Here is an 18989-nt window from a genome sequence, read left to right as displayed (position 1 = left end):
GCGGCATGAGGCGAAGAAAAGCTAGAGCTGTTTGTCATAATCAAATCTCCTTCCTCGTCTCGACTCAATCGCAGCAGCAGAGCAACAGAGGCAGCAGGGCGATGTGCTGGCAAAGGGTGATGGGTGCTTTCTAGTGTACGCTGCATTGGAAGGGTGTAGTGGATATAGAGCTCTGGGTACTTGGTTGGTTACCAGCACAACCACCACTACTACTACTGTTGAGATGTCTTTTTGTGTTTTTGAAGTTGAAAAAGGAAGTTTAAAAATGTCGTTTGTATCTTGGTGCGCGCAGAAGAAACAGAGGAACCACGAAGAACGACGGCGCACTGATGAAGTGCCTTTGCAAAAGAACGGGAACACACGTTCCCAGCATGCTGCACGTTTGCTAATAATTCCACTGGCAATAAATTAAAGTTTATGAACGACTGGAAACGTATGCACGCGCCACATTTGAATAGTTGGTGTGCGTTGCGACAGGAGAAATATGAAAACAATATTATTAAAATAGAAATAGAAAGGAAACGAAACAAGCAGTCTGTCGGCTACGCAGCAAAACACAGTCTCGCTTATGAAATTGCTGCTACTAAAACTATAGCTTACAAATTGAATTCCACTAACTAGCCCAGCTACTGGTGGGTATAGCTTTTTGGAGCTTGATCCGCATTTTGTAAAATTCAAATTTGAAATTTGCATACGAAAAATACATTTGTATTCCGTTTGGCCCCGCCGTCATGTCTTATAGGAGGCTTATTAGCTTCAGGGGGTTGTGGTAGGTTTTACCGCAATAAATAAAGCTGATAATATAGCACTGATTAGAAAATAAGTAGCATAAAAGTTTTCATTTTTGAGAGAATTATATTGTAAAAAATAAAGCAACTCATTCTATCGTTTAGAAAATGTCACAAAACTAACCTAGATGTCCCTATAAAGGTAAACTGCATATAGAAAAGGGTTCCAAATATTATCCTATCGGGATACTGAGGAGAGCCCACTACTAACCGCACTAATGGGCACCAAAGTGTGGAGCAAAATTTAACATTACACAACACATCCCTCCCATAATGTTTGTCTCCCCGAGGGCTAGAGCCCATTCTGTTCGCTACTATTTGCTTTTCGAGCACGGCTAAAGCGAAAGCACGAAACAACACTTCCTCGTCTCGTCTGCAGTACACATTTCGGCAAACAAAACGGCGGAACCGGGTGCGACGAACCATGGGCGCATTGCATGTGAGAATAATTTATGTGTCACTAATTACGGGGCCTCCAACAAATAGCAGCGCTAATAGCGATGGCAGGTATTGTTTGTGGCGATGCTGCATAATTGAAGTACGGGAAGCGCCGCTTCTTGTGTGTGTGTCTGTATTCTGTTGTTGAGGTTTAAGATGTTTCCCTCCCTTTTTTGCTTGGAAAAGGATTACAATACTAAGGGACCCGTATCCGTACGAACCAAAGCATAAGGAACGGGTTTGAACCTTTACTCCTAAATCCAATACACGCTGGAACGATAGTCACACGAAGGACAAAAATGGAATAAAATCCACTTCATAGAAAGACACACACACACACACACACACACTCACACATACAGAGAATAAAAGCAAGTAAGCCGAAAAGATAAGCCTCTTGGAAGGTTTTACATCCTTGCCGGAGGAATATACGATATATATCTCCATTCCATGCTGGTGATCCCTTGCTAGAACGGCCACACCAGTTTTGGGGGGTAAAATCTCCACCCTTCGAGGACATGGACTCGTAAAACTGTGGGCCAATGGAGGCAGCAGTCAAATCATCCCGCTCGAAATCCGGAACTGTTTTTATCAGTCAATGCCGTTCGCTTCTGAGTGGTGTTTTCGTCCTTTGGGAATGACAAGTATGACAGCATATTATAGTGGTGTGCTTTGGTTTGTTCGTAATGTAATGACTCCCTAATCGTGTGTGTGTGTGTGTGCTTGTGTGCATGAGGGAAGTGCTGCTTGATTTGAAGCATAGCAATAGCGGTGGGATAGTAGCATGAGGAGCATGATTGGACGCTTTTCAGTTGGAACACATCGCGTTATCATGCGTCTAGGCCAAACGTCCAGTCGTTTGGCGGGGATAGCGAAACAATACTTCAATGTGAAGTTTTTTACGTGTCAAAACCAACCAACCGCTTCTCGCTCTTTTTAGCCCCAGTCTTACCCCCAGACAGTCCAAACTCCGGCGGAAGTATGGCAACGAAACCTCCAACCGTGCTAACGCTACGGAAGCGACTAACGGGATATTACTTTATGTGTTTTTATGTGTTTGTTTTTTTCTCTTCTCTCTCATATCTATATTTCTGGTGTTTTATTTCTTCCTTCCAGCACATCACTATCACACGCGTACGCTACAAAACGTTATCCCGCTTCCCAAGAGGATCGCAAGGACTGGAAACTCCCCCTAGAGCATCGCAAAAGTTGCTGTTGCTAGCCATCATTTTAATGGGATAGGATCAAACCCGGAACTGGAAGCAGAAAGACCCGATGGACGGATCGGTCTCGATGCAGTGCACGGCTGCCAAGACTGCAGCGGGACAAAGCATAAACGCTGCCGGCTGAAGCAAACCCACGAGTAGGAGCAGAACGGGAATGGACGCGTACAAAGATAACTTAAAGGTGTATTACTGCAGTTTTCGCTTTATTGCTCGGTGGTGAGTGCTTTACGGGAAGGGAAACACCGTGCAAAAAAACAGTATTCCCCTTTGTGCAAACGAACGAAGATGCATTGCACCGCCGGACCCATTGTACGCAGGGCTGCACACAACCCAGGATCCCCCAAGGGGGGTGGTCGGAAATGGAAAAACGTTGGATGTTATCGCGTATAAATAGGATACAGGAAATGTTTCTTTCCAACTGGACGATCATCCAGCGATGGGCCATGCTATTCCGCTTCGTTTTCCCATGAAATTGAAGCACTAAAAGTACAAAAAAAAAACATTTTAACTTGCCAACTTTGCCAAGGTGAAGTGCAAAGCGCGTCGCTGGGAGAACGCCCTGAAAAACTCCCTATTTTTAGAAGATGCCAGCGATAAGATACCGTCCGCCAGCGCGTCATCATCCCCCAGTGTGCGCGGACTGTTCCCCCACCCGGTAATAGTCGCCTGGTCGCGATGGCGGTAAAGAACGATTCAATTAAAGTAAATCGTGCGGAAATGGCAGGACGGATTTTATATATTTCTCTTACTTACTCTATCTCTCTCAGGTTGTGGTGCTAGCGAGTGTCGATTGTGTGCCTGCGAGTCTGGGAGTCTGACCGCTTTACCATCACCACCACACGGTGTGCAACCTGGCGCACAAATGGGATTGAGATAGCAAGCTTCTGGGGTCTGCCGGACACCAGCCCGTCCTGTCAAGGACAATCACACTACTGTCCATTTGGGGCGCAATTTGTGACGTTTCTTTGTGTGACAGTGTGCTGATTGGAGTGTTTTTTTTAAGCTCTTTGGAGAAGCTGTGTGGCTGCCTTTGCAACAATTTACCCTCAACGTTGGTGAAGAAACACCGAAAAGAGAGGGGGAGAAGGGTAGCTGTGTGTAGCTGTAATTGTTTTTTTTTGCGAAATAAGTATTGATTTTGTGAGGAAAGTACGATTGGACGCGGAGAACACGATTTACGCCGAAAAATACGCCCACTCTTTGAAAACGCCCTAAATATGCAATGTCGCCGGACAAATCGCAAACCATTTTCATGAGTAATCGCTTTATTTGCATCCGAATTTCATGCAGTTTATTAATGTGGTATAAAAACCAATCCCACTAACGACGGTGTGCGCTCTGCAGTTGACTACACGCTAATCGGCATGAAAATCTGTCCCAAATTAACCATAAAAACCCACTGTCATCTTGTTAATTTGTCAACTTTTATTATTCAGGGACCGCCGCGTTAAAAATCGTATCGCTTACAACTCCGCCGTTCGCTGCCAGACAGGGTCGCCAAATCGTAAATTCAGTGTACTCAATACACAGTCTCGCTCTTGTCGCCCCGGTATTAGGTTTCAGTTTTATTTTTGCTGCGCTAATTTGCTGGTGAATAATAAAAAAAAACATTATTCACATTTCACGTTGCATCACCATCATCGTCAGTTGGCGAGGACTGACATAAATGACTATACTACTGCTTCGGGGGGTTTTCCACCGACTGCCCAACATTATAAACAAAAAATGCTTGGGGAAAAACACACAAGTCGATATAGAAACCCAAAACAGCGCAAACCCAAGGGAGGAGTGTGTGTGTTTCACTGGTTTGTAAAATATGTCATTCAAACTAGTTTTGTACACTTCGTGCGCGCTCGCACTCACTGCGCCCGGGAGTGTTATTGTTGTTGACTTTACCAACTGATATGCAATGGCCCTCCGCGTGTCCTTTCCCCCCCATCCCCTTCCCAAATAAAAGCAAAGGGAAAGACCCACATACCCTTCGGGCGGTAGTTAATCATCGGAGAAAAACCATCGTCTACACAAGGGTGGGAACAGAGAGAGAAAGAGGGCAATAAAAACAAACGGAGCTACACGGAGCGTGCATTCGTGCCGCCGTGCCGCCGTAATACGGTAATGTTCTTTCGAAACGGACAGCAGCAGCAGCAGCACAACAAATTGGGTGCGAGGGATGTGACGAATTTCCAGACTAGAAATCTTTGGGGATGTGACGACTTCAGCAAAAGACGTCAGGAACAACTCAACCATACACAGCCAGGCAGTCAAGAGACTGACTGCAGTTAAAGCAGGGGTAAGTGGTAAAGGCCTCCACTTCAAAATCACGCCACCAATTTGAAGAGAAACAAAAACAGCTTAGCCAACACACACACACGCGTGCGTATGGGAGAAGAAATGAGCTAGAAGAAGACGAACTCCTCGCCGCAACGAACGTCTGCGGAAAATCAAGCGTCTGGGAGATTTATAAATAAAATCATTGAGCCAAAAACCAGAGGGGGAGCCGCCGGAAGTGTGACACGATGGCGTGGTGAAAGTGGTGTGTTTTCATTCCATTTTACCCGCACTGGCGCTGTGTGTGTGCGCGTGGACTGTGATCGACCAGTCAGACCAGGCAACAGTTCGTTTGGCGTCTCCCAAGAGGGGGCTTAAGTACACCCCCCACACGCGATGCTCATCAACGGGTGGGTGGTGGTGGGAGTGTGTCTACATACACACACCGGCGGGAGCGAAGTCGAAACAATAATTTGATCCAGTTCTAAAACACACCGAAGGAGAGGAAGCGCTGTCACCCTCATGGTCAGACACCGGCGTGGCGTTCTTTACACCGGCGTGGCGTGTGGCTGGGCACGAAAATGGGTGGGTTTTTCCGACGATTCATCTCGCACAAAACCTGTGCCAATGCAATGATGTTGCAATAGGGAGAAGGAGCAAGGGAGTGGGGGGGAATTTTCGCAATCGAACCTTTGGTGTGTATGTGCAATTTTGACGCAAAGGAGGAGAGGAAATTAATTTATTTCCAACTTCCTCCCCGCCGGTTCAAGCGGTTCTGTCGTGAATGACGTGGAAGAAAATTTTCACTGACAGCAACACGACGACACGCGGTGGTTTTGAGGAGGGCGGAAATTGAGATGAAAATATTTCCTCCCCCCTCCCCCTTTCGTGCACTCCACCTTTCCCACCTCATCAAAGCGCGTTGGGAAATGGGAGCAAACGCGTTGACGCTTTCCCGGTGTATTAATTATCGATCGGTGAGGGATTTTGACCGCCGATTTTGACGTTTTCCTTTTTGGGGTGAAAAATGTTTAATTAAAAATGAAAACCCTGCATGGCGGAAGCCAATGGTAGTGAGGGGTTGCGGGAAGCGGCACTACTGGTTGGAGGAAGGTGGCTGATATTGGTTCGCTTTGATTTTTAATCGTCATCGAAGCGGTTCAACCGTCATAGTGTTGGGACATTGCTGTGACAGGGATCAGGGGGGAAGCGCGGTGCAGTGTTTGTTGATCATTTGTTGCTTTATAAGGATTGTATTGCCATTTTCCTGGAAACTCAATCACGTTTGGATTCATTCAGTATTTCTATAGGGGCTTAGAGTAACAGGTGAATGTGTATTGAATGAGGGAAAAGGAACCTTCAAAGTATCACAAAAATTGGGAAATACTTTAAAAAAACTCTAAAGACAACTTCAAAAGCATACATATAGCATGAATTCTTTGATTAAAACGTTGTGGAAGCCGTCATGTGTGCACCAAATCACCAAGTGTACAAATCGGCTCAGATAAACCGTTTAAGAACTTACGAGATCTTGAACCTGATTCTGCACACTAGAAACCCTTCACGGCGTAACGAAACGGCATGGGCCATACTTCTAAGGCGCAGGAGATAAAGATGATGATGCATACATAATGTCGTTTGTCGTTTGAAGATACGCTTCATACATGTATGTGTATGCGTGGCTAGGGCAGTCGTAGCAGCAGCAGCAGCAGCATCATCCCTACTCTCATCCAGAGCGTTCGTTCTGCCGTCGCCAAAGTGGCCAGTCTGGCTGTCGGCCAACATTTTGACGACGCCACCACCAGCACTGGTGGGAGGGTGACGTGCGTCTGCCCCCCCCCTCCACCTTCAAGCAGGAGGGCTCGAGTGTCTAGCCAGGGGTTGGACGCGTTCTACTATGTACGCCACATGCTGTGTGGTTATGTCTGGTTTAAATGATCTGCAGCCAGGAGCTGCTGCCCCCCCCCACGTCCGTGTCGAGGGCTTGTAGGCAGGCTTGTGATAAACTTGTTATTTTGCGAAAGTGTTCCCTGCTCCTATTGTTACGACGCCGCCGATGAAGGCGAATGACAAATGGGATCCACCCGAAAACAAACCCCAACCCGTCGTATACGAAGTGGAAGTTGTTTGCGCTTTTGGAGAGTGATTTTTAGCTTCGGGGGATGATATTGTGAGTCACAAAGTCAAGCAGGGTAAAAAGGTGGTGTTGTGAATTCAGAAATAGTAATGGTTCTGTTATCAGAAAAATGAATCGAAAAATAGGATGTAAATAAACAACACTTCAATCGAACGAACCGCTCTAGCGAACTGTTTGGGCGTCTTCGGGCTGGAGCGACACAAGCACAACTTGCTCAAAATTTGATTTAAAATAGTTAACATCGTCGTTAACTTTGCTCCTTTAACAGTTCTTGCGAAAACTTTACACATTTCCATCGATGCCACTTTGGCTGTTAGTTGGCATGTTTTGTTGTCGCATGAAAAGGCAAGACACACACACACAAACACACAACAAAGCACGGAACGTTCATTATTTTGTCATTGACATCTGAACTTTCGTCAATTTGTTTAGAAGTGCTGGCCGGAGAGAGAGCTCGTTGAACTCACCGACAAATAAGCACCTTTAACGATTTAACTTACCCCAACCACCAGAGGGAAGGGGGAGGGGTTGGGGGATGGGGTAAAGCAGCACCCAGAAAAGGAAAGGAATGGCAATCCCAAAAAGAAAGGAGAAAAAAATACCGACGAAAAGTTCTTGCTCTTTCAACTGAGCTGCGCTTTCTATCATTGCTTTGCGACAAAATTGAATTTTCCGCAAGTGAGCGTGCACGCTTTTGCCCGCTTACTTCGACCGGCTTCAGGGATGTCGGTGGCTACTGAGGGTAACTAGGCGGCTTTTGCGGGTAGGGGGAAAAGTTCGATAAACGCACCCGCTTGGGTGAAAGCTTTTGGTACAGAGCGCTAAGTGGGAAGGAAGTAACGAGCCACATTCCATTCGAGTTTTGCCAGTGGCAATAAACTTTCGTCAAAGGCTACTAGATGACAGACAGAAAGGAGGAAGAAGTGTCTGTCAGCGTTTACCTACAAAAGGAAGGATGCAGAGAAATTCCACTTTCAGTGGGGAAGTTGGCAAGCGCAAAAAACCAACGGGGGTAGGTTCGAAAGGTAAGGCCAATTCCGTTTAGTTCGCCGAGTCATACAGCCGAGGCGGACACGGTTGGAAAATCGGTCGGGGGAGTGGGGCTACTTCGGGTGGAATGTTTGGAGCGGTAGGAAGGAATCGATCGAGTCTGAATGGGTTTAACTACGACGCATGCAGTACTGGTGGGGCTGGGTGCGTTATGTAAGCAGACCAATTGAACGCTCTGCCCCGATTGGTCGTGTTTACATTCGAAGCGTACTTTTCCTCTGACGTGTCTTTTTCACTTGTCGCTTACGCATCGCCACGCTTGACGCATACGAAAGCTCCCGCTGCCGAGTATAGCGAGTAATTACAATGTAGGTCAAGGCTGCTAACAACCAGACCAGCAGCAGATTCAAGCTGCTCAGCGTGTTAATGTACATACGGAATATGCACGGCCACCAACCAATTGGGAGCAACTCTAGGCATTGAGGCAAGAGCGTACGCTATCGGGGAATTGGGGGAAAGCAAAGTCTAATCTCATAAGTCGAGTCTAACCCAACCGGACGCTTTTACTCTCACAGTGCAGTGTCCTGGAGGGCAGTCGTTGTTGTCGCCTTTCTCTGACAGCCCAAAATGCCCTTTTCCCGTGCTAGATTTACCTTATCTCATAGATCCTGCGACATTTTAGTTTGTTGGTGTTGTTGCTGTGGAGCAGTTGTGTTGTGACTGCTGGGCGATGGTGGGTGACACTTCCGGGAGGGGGAGGGTGGCGCACACTGCTTGTTAAAACAACACTAGCACTGGTATCACTGGAATTCCCATTTTGAAATTATTTTTAACCAAAACAATTATAAAGCCGGTTTGAAAAAATATTATATTCTTTAAAAAAGTATTCAAATTACAAAAGAAACGGCATTCAAGGTGATCGTTTCCACACGTTCTGTTTGGTTTACATGATATTTTTTGAATTAGTTTTCATGCATACAATACACAAAACTGTTATTTAGTTAAAGCACTGTTTCGTACACTATTTACTATTTATTATTTCCTTAAATTATTTTTTTTGCTGTCCATTACTTAAGACATTACAACGCTGGAGCGAAAATTCAACACAACAAGAGAGGAGGAGTGTGCTCTCACGGGTTATTTTACTCTCACTTGAGCCAAATCTCTCGCTTCAGGTATGGATTTTCTCTCTCTCGCCCCAGCACGACGGGCACGACTGGCGTGGATGAAAACATCAACGCATCATCCTGTACGGCCGCAAACACTTTCATAACCCTGCTCCCTTGTGAAGGGTAGAGCTGAGGTGCTGAACGTTCCTTCCCGAAAGGCTGGAAGCTATTTCGAATTTCTTTGGCAAAAGGACCTTCGTCGGAGGGAGAGATTGAGGGTTTTTATTCTATCGCCACTTTTGCACAACGATTGTACACTCAGGACACTTCTTGGTACCTCCAAGTAGCACTGTAGCTGTGTTTGCGCAATCGATCATACACAGACACACACATACAGAAGGACACACTGGCACGCAGACGGGGAAAGGATTCCGACACGCGTCGGATAAGAAATAGGAGCACACTAGCCAGGATATACTGGGGCTCTATTGCATTAGAGAAATTGCCTTTTTGTACACTGCACATCACATGTATTGCTCAAAGACTACAGTTTTACCTACTGCCCCCCGGACAGTAAAGATTCGTCCTTCGTCTCTCTAAAGTGCGGCTCTCACCGCCAACCACGAACCCACATTACACCGATCCGAAAGATGCAGTTTTTATAATCCAAGCAGTCTGCGACTGGACTCGTTCTTCATGCTTTCTTCCTTTTGAAAACGGTTGAGTGTACGCAAACTTGAGTTACTCGCCGTTTTTCGCCATTCCCAGGCGCTTCCGGGTTTTGATTCTTATTTCGCGATTGATCCGTGAACGCTAGCGAAGAAGCGGGCCTCCTTCCCTCTTACTGTCTGTGTTGTGTTGCTTTCTGTGTGTTTCGAGACCGAGGGACAGACAAAAACCCCCGAATAAACACAACACACAATCACACTAATCGCACCAAACCGAGCAATTGAAACGGGATGTATTTTGATACACTTTTACACGTAAAACTAACTACCCGTACCCGAAATTGAATGGAGTATAAAAAACAATCTCGCCCGTCAAAAAACGCGACACCGATCCAAAACGTTGTTTCCGTTTTCCGTCGAGTCGTCGCTGTCGTGGCGTTTGGTAGAGACGGGGTTGCAGGCGCGAGCGCGCGTGTGTGTGTACGCGAGCAGGGAGGGGGGGGGACAAGGGGTTCACTTGGTGGTGAAGTGTGTGTGTGAGTGGCTTCTTCTATACACTCACACAGAGAAACAGGTTAGTGTTAGGCTTTGGCCTGCGGGAAATGAAGGCGATTGTCAACATGCGGTTTTAAGGGTGGGATCGGACAAAAAGAGGATTCATTCTAATACACGCACATCGTAACACAGCCACCAGGAATGCACGTGTTTGTAAAGATAGACCAATAACTCTTTAACCATGTAATTGAATCGCTCGAAAAATGAAATTCATTTCGTTTTGGCTAATCCCTTTCCCATTCTGTTCAAGGTGGTGCACACGACGCTTGTGCTTCCTCCCATCGTAAGGTGAAGGTTTTCCTCCTTTCCAACATGTTGTCTGTAAGTGTGTGAAAATAGGCCTGTGTGCCAAGGTATGTGTGTGTGTGATAATACTGGTAATAGTGTTTGTGATAGCGGTCTCGTAGAGATTTGCACCCATTTGCGCATGCGGAAAATTCATCCTGCCCATAGCCAGTTCCACAGGGAAGGGTGAACGGGAAAAAGGGAAACGGTCCACTGAACTGAAGCTGACAGGCACTGGTTATGTCATACTATGGCAGGTCGATTGTCAACGTCCTGAAGCTTTTCTCTTCAGGCGGGGTTATTTTATCCTGAACTTTTCTGGAGCTTTATCTTTCAACTTTAGCCAGGACAAGAACCCCAATTGGAAAAGGATATAAGGACGAAAAGGATATATTTTCTGAAGATATCTTTTTTGTTTTGTGTGTGTGTTTTTTTTTTTGATTCAGAAAGAGCCTGCTCAATACAGGTTTTTTCCAATGCTTCAAACCTTATGGAAAAGATAGTTTTTTAACGACATAAGATTTAATTGTAATGTACGTGGACCCTCTTATTTTTCGAGACAAATAAATCATCCATAAAACATCGAGCAAATCGTAATGAATTCCCCCTTCCTTTAATATTTGTTCATCCCTGCCGTTATCTTTTATGCATGTTTATTTTGTGCTTTGTTTACTTTTAATCACATAAGATGGTTGAACGCATGATTTGAACGCACGGGGAAGTGTAAACACAGTAAATGGATGTCCCGTTGGCACACAAAGCATATTCTCAGTCCCATAAGTTAAAAGAATACCAGCGTTTATATTACACAAACATATTTGAAAAATATGGTTTGGGATTTTGGGTCATTTTTTTATAATAAACTTACCTTATCTTCAGCTTCTTCAGCTCGTTCCTCAGCTTCGATGACGCGCTGCTCCAGTTCGGAGAGCTACAACAAAAAAGGAAAAGAAAGAGATAAAGTATTGATAAGAAACGAAATACAACAGGTTTTGTATAAATTTTATTTTAGTGCGAAATCCTGTTGGAAAACGTATTCATCGAAAAACGGTTGTGTGTCTCGGCTAGGCGGCGATGTTCTTTTCTCGAGATGCCAACATTGACAGATAGATGGCGCTAGCGCATTTATACCATCAAACAAAAACATCGTCCGCTTGAAGCGGTTTTCGCGATGAAAAACAATACTTGGGCCTAAGAGGAAGGAGTGAGGATTTATTCCGAGATCCTGTTTCACCAGAGCAAAAAAAAAAAAATACTTATATTATAAAGCTATTATCCTCATTTCTGGCCTTGTGTATGAATTCAAATTTATCGTTTAAAAAATGATGGAAAACTTTGCCAAACTGAGCTGCCCCAAATCGCGCAAAAAGATTTGTCATTTTACGAACTTCGAAACCATCCACTAGAGCGCTCTCGATTCCCGGTGGTTGAGCTTCATTCGACCGTCTGCCCCACATTTTGCTTGCCTGACGCGAAGCAAGCTCTCCAATGACCGCCCGACAACCACAAGCCAGCCAGTTGTTGATGACGGCAATTAGTGCTAATTAAAATTTCGTTTCGTGAACAAACTTCGCTGGCCGTCGTCAAAGCATATTTTCGGCCTCAACAATCGCATCAAACGCGGCAGGAAGAATGCACCGGAATACACATACCTCCACAGGGCAGCAAGGCTCTTCCATCCAAACCCGGCGCCCGAACATTCAAGCAAAGCATTTCAGATTTAAATGAGACGCCAGTGCGCACTGCCACCGTAGAGCAGCTTCTGTGAGGAAATACAAACTAATGACCATGCTGGTGGTGGTGGTGGTACCGGGGGACACACTTGCCAGCTTCTCTAATGTCCTGTTTCGGATGGCTGTGTGCCTTACGGGTAAGATTTTCAGCGCCCGAAACAATCGACTCCAAAAATGGTGGAGAAGAGAGGACACAAAAAACCGAGAGAAGATTTGCCATTATATAGAAGCAGCTTCAGCAGCCTCGGCTATTAGCAGCGGTCGTATGCGCACGGCCGCTGGCCAGAATACGCTGGGAATGATTTAATAAATGCGCCCAGTTCTGGGAAATGTTGTTCGCAAAGAAATGTTTGCAAATGAGGGCAGCTTCTTTGCTTTTAGATGAACGGATTGTGTGTGTGTGTGTGTGTGTGGCTGTGAGCCCGTAATTAGAGAATGGCGCTCGGACGTCCAGGGACCCCGCTGGATGCGAGCAGCAGGGGATTTGATTTTGTTTAAGTGAGAAAAGCACGCTGCACGGCCAAAGCTAGAGAAAGATAGGCAGAGAGAGAGATAGAGAGCAGGATTAGGTCCAGGCCATTATGAGTGGCCATAGTGGCCTTTGAAGGATTCTTATTTGAATGGTATGATGGGCTTGGAATACACTTTTCAAACAGCATAGGATTAATCAAAGTTGAGTAGAATTTAATGCAAATTAAATGATAAAACATAACCATTTGCCGAAAAAATGAGTTGAAGCGTATAATGGTGAAATAATTGTTGAACAAACAGTCCACAAGTATTACCTAAAACCGATCTTTTCAAATTGAATATACTTTTCTTAATGAGAAAAACTGTTTTAAAGTACTCCAAATCATATACGACTACCTTTAATCATTCGCATCATCGTCGTGCGTCAATTTTCTGGCGCTTTAAATCTGCGGTCAACAGGTCCCTGGTGTGATGGAAACCGCCCTTCTCCCACGGATATTCCGGGTATTACACAAAAAAGGCCGAAACCCCCACAGAAAAACCGATAGCCACCGGGCAAAAACGGGACACCGGAAAATGTAATTATTCCGAAGCCCGCTTTCCTTCACCTGCAGCAGCCACACGGGCAAACGGAAGATAAACATACCGGGCGGATAAGGGAGCGATGGGAGCGTTCCCGCCCCCCTCCTGCCAGTTATCTGCGCTACGTAAGCTTGCTTAAGTGAAAGAATTTCCGGTTTATCGGACGAGAAAATCGATCGATTTTCCGATACCGGATACGGCCGTAACCACCGCTTCGGAAGGCCGGCTTCGGAGGAAGGAGGTCGGTTGGTTGGTTGGTAGTAACTGTGTCGAAGAAAAATCAGAACAGCTAAACGTGAAGGGAAAAAACTTCCATACACCGTAGAGCAACCGAAGGTCTAATTCAATCAACCGATAATTTAATGATCATTCGCTTTAAAAAAAAGGGGGAGATAGTAAAGTGTGAGAAAAAATCATCTCCCTCTCTGTACGGAGGGCACAGTATGGCCGTTGCCCGTGGTAAAAAAGGAAAATTGGAGGGAAAGAAAAGTTTTATAAAAGAAAAAAAAAATAAAGCTGGTAAGGGTGAAAAGGCGACACGTCAAAACCAACACAACTGATGACTGATGAGCAAACCGCACGGGAAGGTGGTTCAAATTTCTGATTGGGGTCAAGAATTGTGTTTGGTTGGAAATTGGCGGACAGGCGAGAATATGATATGCGAAATGGGGGATTGGGGGAAGAACCCCCCCCCCCCCAAAACAACCGTCGGTTTTACGTTGAATATTTTATTAAAATCATGAATAATGAATGTTTAGTTCACCCGTGCAAACGAGCAACTGAGGAGGGAGGGGAAGTTAGGCAAGCATAATTCAATGATAAATAAATGCACAACTTTTTCGGGAATTTCATAACTTGTTGATGAGATGAAGGGGAATGAAATTTAAATTTGCTTAAGACTTGGCATTACATTAGAGATTTGATTTCGATGCTCTGCATGAATGTAATATAGGACCGTGTCTCTCTTTGACGGAGTGCATTTGATTTTTAAAATTTATTGATTCTATTGCATTCTTTTTGCACTGCCAAGCAATCCTACCCATCTTTACTAAATTGGCACTACACCTAACCAACCTGCAGAGAATTGTACCAACCAGATGAGAACAATTTCCCAACACAATCACACAGTCACACATACAGCGCAGAACGAACTGCTGGAAAACTCCCTGGAACCCGCTTCTCAATGCCGTAAGGATCAGAAGAGTCGTTGGTTTCCCGTCAGCATTCCTCTCCATTACACGCGCGCAGCGAACTTTTCCTGGGGCTGCTTTTCCTTTACGCGGGCGCTTACTTTCGATTTCGCTAACAAGCCCCAAAGGTACGTACGGGAGAGCAAACTGCTGCTGCTGCTGCCACCCACCATCGAAAGTTTGCTCGGTAAGAGGTGAAAAGGAAAGGAACATTGTATAAATGGATGGTGCCGTACAGAAACGCGTGGGTTCCCGGTTACGCGTGTTGGCATATCATTAAGGTGGGGCGGCATTTTTCAGCAGCAATAAGATTTTCAACCCGCCTGAAGCGTTTGCTGGAAGCTGGTTGAGTTTAAAACTCGATAATAATACAAAAAAAAACACCGCGAGAAGGAAAAACATGCGCGGTTGGTGAAAATCTATTTTGATAAATGTGTTTCCCCGTGTATGTGTATGAGTGAGGAGGAGGGGGGGAGGGGGGTAAAGAAGGATGATGTTTGAAAAATCTCCTCGGGAAAAAAAACATTGCGCGTTCACCCCAAAACGCCGCTCACACGCGAGGCGTTCTTGTTTCTTCCTTGCGTTCTCGGTGGCAGCAGCTTTTGTTCTCCCGGCCACGCGGTGAAACGAAACATGAGAACAGAGCTATCATACGCCACTCAGTAGCTGCACGCCTGGTTGTTCCTTCCCAAGAAGCGTGAGAAAGCCACCGCGCATTGAGCGCCCAAAGCCGTGGCTAGAACGCGCAGAAAAGGTGTGTACCGTAATGGCACCACTAGCAATAGGGTAAAGCCCTCCACTTTTTTGAGCACTTTCTGTTTTTTTGCAGCCTACTACGGGGGCATGAGATGCACAGGGGGAGGGCGCGCGCGCATTACGCTGACAGGCATGATGGATGAGCGACAGTGACGCAAGACAAAGCGCTGGAGCGAAATGCTCCAAGCCGCTGCACGCCGGCGTGTTGCGCGATAAAGCATGGCACACTAACGTGTGCGTACGCGTGGCAAGAGTAAGTTGAAGTGGAAATGAAACGTCTCCGCTTTCTGTTTGTGTTCTAACCCCTGGGGCTACCTGTGAGTTTGAGATTTTCCAATTCGTTTTTTTGGGGGTTCGTTGCTGCTGCTGCTGCTGCTGTTGAGCCAAATCCAGCTGGAACTGAATCCAATTTTCGTAAAGTAAACACACGGCAGCAGTTAATAACGGTAGAGCAAACAGCAGAAATGGGTTGAAATACTTGCACGCTTCAGCGGGGCTGTTGTTTTTTCGGCGGTGCATTTATTCAGATTGCAAATGGAACGGGGATGGATTTAGTAAGAGTTATTTTAATGTTTAAAAACTCTAAGAATAAAACAGTAACAAAAAAAATACACTTGAACTTTAAACACATCAAGAATGTTTAAATGAAACGTACCGAAAATACTGTAGCAAGATTTCCTTTTTTTCTTCCAGTAATTATTCCAGGCGGAAGAGCAATGACCATAATTATAAATTGTAAAACTCATCCAGAAATCAGACTACCGCTTACACTTCATCAATATCCACCATTTACCCTAAGAAATACTTTCTCTCTAATTAACTTACCCGACGGGAAAGTTTGCACGCTCGTTGGAAAACTTCAACAAGTGGTCGCAAAATGATAGTCTGAAGAAAGAAGCGCAAATAAAAAGAAGCTGAAACGAAACTCTCTTCGTGATAATGCCGGCATCAGAGCATCAGAAACAAGCAGAGTCCGTCGTCAAGCCATCCATCGTTCGTCAGAGGCATCCTGGGCCTGTTGCTATTTGGTGACCATGCCGACCCAAGTCACCCTGTCCTACCTGGGCAGTATATTGGATTGAAGTTTTATGCAGCAACCCTTAGCAACCGTTGCTCGGCGATATTTTCCTCCCGTTTCGCACGTGAATCGGCTCCAAGAACGGAACTTCGGGCAGGGAGTTTTGTTGCTATTTGAGCTGTTTCTTCCACTCTCTCTCTTTCTTTTTTTGCTATTTCATTTTCTCACACATTCTTCTCTCTTACAGAATGTTAAGACGCTCGAAATCAAACAGAACACAAGCTACAATTTGATAAATTTAATTCACTCGGTGTCCGTTTGCGTTCTCTTTCGCATTAGCCGAGCACACGCGTGCGGGGAAAGGTGGTAGAGAAAAGTTTTTCGCACCCCCGCCGCTGTGACGCTGTTTTCGTACTATCACAAAAATGTTCTTCAAATGCTGTCCCTCGGTTTTTGCTTCACTAAACGACAATTTCCATCACTGGCCATCGTTAGGTGCCCCCGTTAGGGCCGGGGTGATGGTGGAAAATGCCCAAGTGCTGCTAGCATCCCGTGTGACGACGGCTCCTTTGTTGCGGTAAGCTGTTGGTGTCTGCTGCGGCAACGTCACCATGGATACGCTGCCGGTCAATGGGAGAGGCGAACAGAACAGACAATCAGCCTAACGAGCGTCAGGTGAATCTTTTTCCTTTTGAATCGGTAAGCGACGCGCCGTGTGCGGGTTGAAGCGCACTGGGCGTCTCCATTGGTAACTTGAAGGTTGCACGTGGCGATGGTGGTGGTAAGGAGCATTTATTCTTCAAGATGATCAGGTAAGGACGACACACTTTCGGGAACGAAGTGGAAAAACGAATCACTCAGCCGGGGCTTTGTGTGCAGACGGGCGTGCTTTTGTGGTGCGGGCGGGCCTATTATTCGGCTATTGATTGTCGGTTCAGAATAAAAAAAAAGAACCAGCGTGCCGTGCTCGATTCTCTCCATTGCTCTGTGCCCTTGTTGTTTGAGCGATTTTTCTTCTGGTCCTTTTTTTGCGTGTGTGTGTGCGACGGCTAGGTGACGACGCACACTCCCAGCCTAATAGAGGGGCTCGAATCGAATTTTATCTACCATCAAATTTTATTGTACCCGCAGACACTGCTGTTGGGTGGTTTTGGGGTAAATGTGCGTAACCGTGACTAAATTGGGCACGAATCGGTGACGCGGGATGGGCGTGAAGCGAGCACAGCAAACAAATTTGGTCGAGGTGAATGTGGCGAAAATGCTGATGCGTTGGGCAATTTGGGTGGGGGGAGGGTAGGATGGCTTTGTCAACGTCGGTCGAGTTGTACTTGTTGATATTGATTTGCGGGAAGTATTCATTGTGAAGCATCATTTAGAGGGATTTCTTGTTATTTAGCGGTATTCAATTAAAATGGAGCAAAAATAAGTTAACAATTTTACAGGGTTTCCCACGATTTATTGGTCAGTTTCCATGATTTTTTGGTGCGTTCCCACGATTTTTTGAACATATCCCATAGATTTTTGGTTCGTTCCCATAATTTATTGGTATTTTCCGATTGGATATCAATACAATTGGAGCAAAAAATTCTGAGAAACGCCCAAAAAATCGTGGGAACGCAGCAAAAAAATATGGCAAAAATTGATGGGAACCAACCAAAAAATCGTGGGAAAGCCTGTATTGTGCCCAATGGGGCCCATATGAGCATTATAATGCCAGAACCATGATTCAGATGTGATGGGTACCAATGACACGATGCTGCTTCTAATTTACAGCAAAATATCTTATGTAATGATGTGACACAATTATTAAATAAAACATAATATCATAACATAATTATAAAATTTTCATTCAAGTACAAACCATGTACAATAAAGCCAAGAATGCTGCATTCCTTTTATGTGTCCAAAAAAGCGAAACCATTCCACTCCCAACAAAGAACCTCGCAAATCGATGGTAGAGAATTTCCATTAAATTACCCTTCTTTCCCAGAACTGGGTGTCCCCTGGCGCCCAATGGTGACCCAATTTTAGGAAAACCACCCAACATTCCAATCCTATCCCCACATTGTATGCTTGCTCAAAGGACCCTCCTACCTTGCGCATGACGAGGCACAACGGGAAACACAAATACGGCACATATACGGGGTGCTACGTTGCCTTTTGTGTTGCGATGCATGTAACGCTTCATGTAACACCCATTCGTGCCGACGCTGCTGCACCGACACGCCACTGTGGATCGACCATGTTGACAATTGGGAAAGACCCGGAAAATCCCGCGAACATGTGGTGCAGTTCATCTGACGGCAGGTGGCAGTGACGTATAGTTGAGATGGTTCTTTCCGCTTTTGCTTTTGGTGATTTAAAGGAGCGTAGTAGTAGTAGTAGTAGTAGCTTTATTGTTTGGTTTGTACATGAAAATGTTATTACATTGTGCATTTTTACAATGGGTCCGTATGCATACTCTCCTCATTGGTTTTACTAATTTTTCTATTGGCTTTGCCGATTTGTATTTTAGATAATTATATGCCTTTAAATTTTCTAGAGGGAAAAATTTATAAAAAACCCCCTGCAAAAATAATTTGTTTCTAATCTAATTCTATCCTAACTTACAATCTAACTAAATATAACTAACCTAAAATCTTCCTAGATTCTGTTTAATTCACGTATTACCTGGCGGGTGCTGTTGTTGCATTTAACTCTATATTTTGAATTATGTTTTATTATAATGCTAGTTAGTAATTCGGTGTTTGTGTAGGAATGTAGAGTTGAAGTTCT

General features: G+C 45.2%; 1 protein-coding gene across 12 annotated transcripts in view; it reads right to left on the bottom strand.

Moving 5' to 3' along the window:
* Positions 1-18989, bottom strand: part of LOC120900402 (uncharacterized protein CG43867) — a 184787-nt gene that overhangs the window by 25318 nt on the left and 140480 nt on the right. For 11 of the 12 annotated variants that reach the window (XM_040307363.1, XM_040307355.1, XM_040307407.1 and 8 more), the window contains one exon: positions 11333-11395. In XM_040307363.1, coding sequence (XP_040163297.1) covers positions 11333-11395 — 63 coding nt within the window. Of the gene's footprint in view, positions 1-8500; positions 8651-9959; positions 10051-11332; positions 11396-18989 lie in introns of those variants that run through there. The other variant, XM_040307442.1, reaches the window with a different exon arrangement.

This window comes from Anopheles arabiensis, chromosome 2, assembly GCF_016920715.1.
Source record: "Anopheles arabiensis isolate DONGOLA chromosome 2, AaraD3, whole genome shotgun sequence".
In the NCBI taxonomy this organism is placed as follows: domain Eukaryota; kingdom Metazoa; phylum Arthropoda; class Insecta; order Diptera; family Culicidae; genus Anopheles; species Anopheles arabiensis.
The sequence above is the reverse complement of the archived record's forward strand: the minus strand, read 5'-3'. Positions and strand labels throughout refer to the sequence as shown.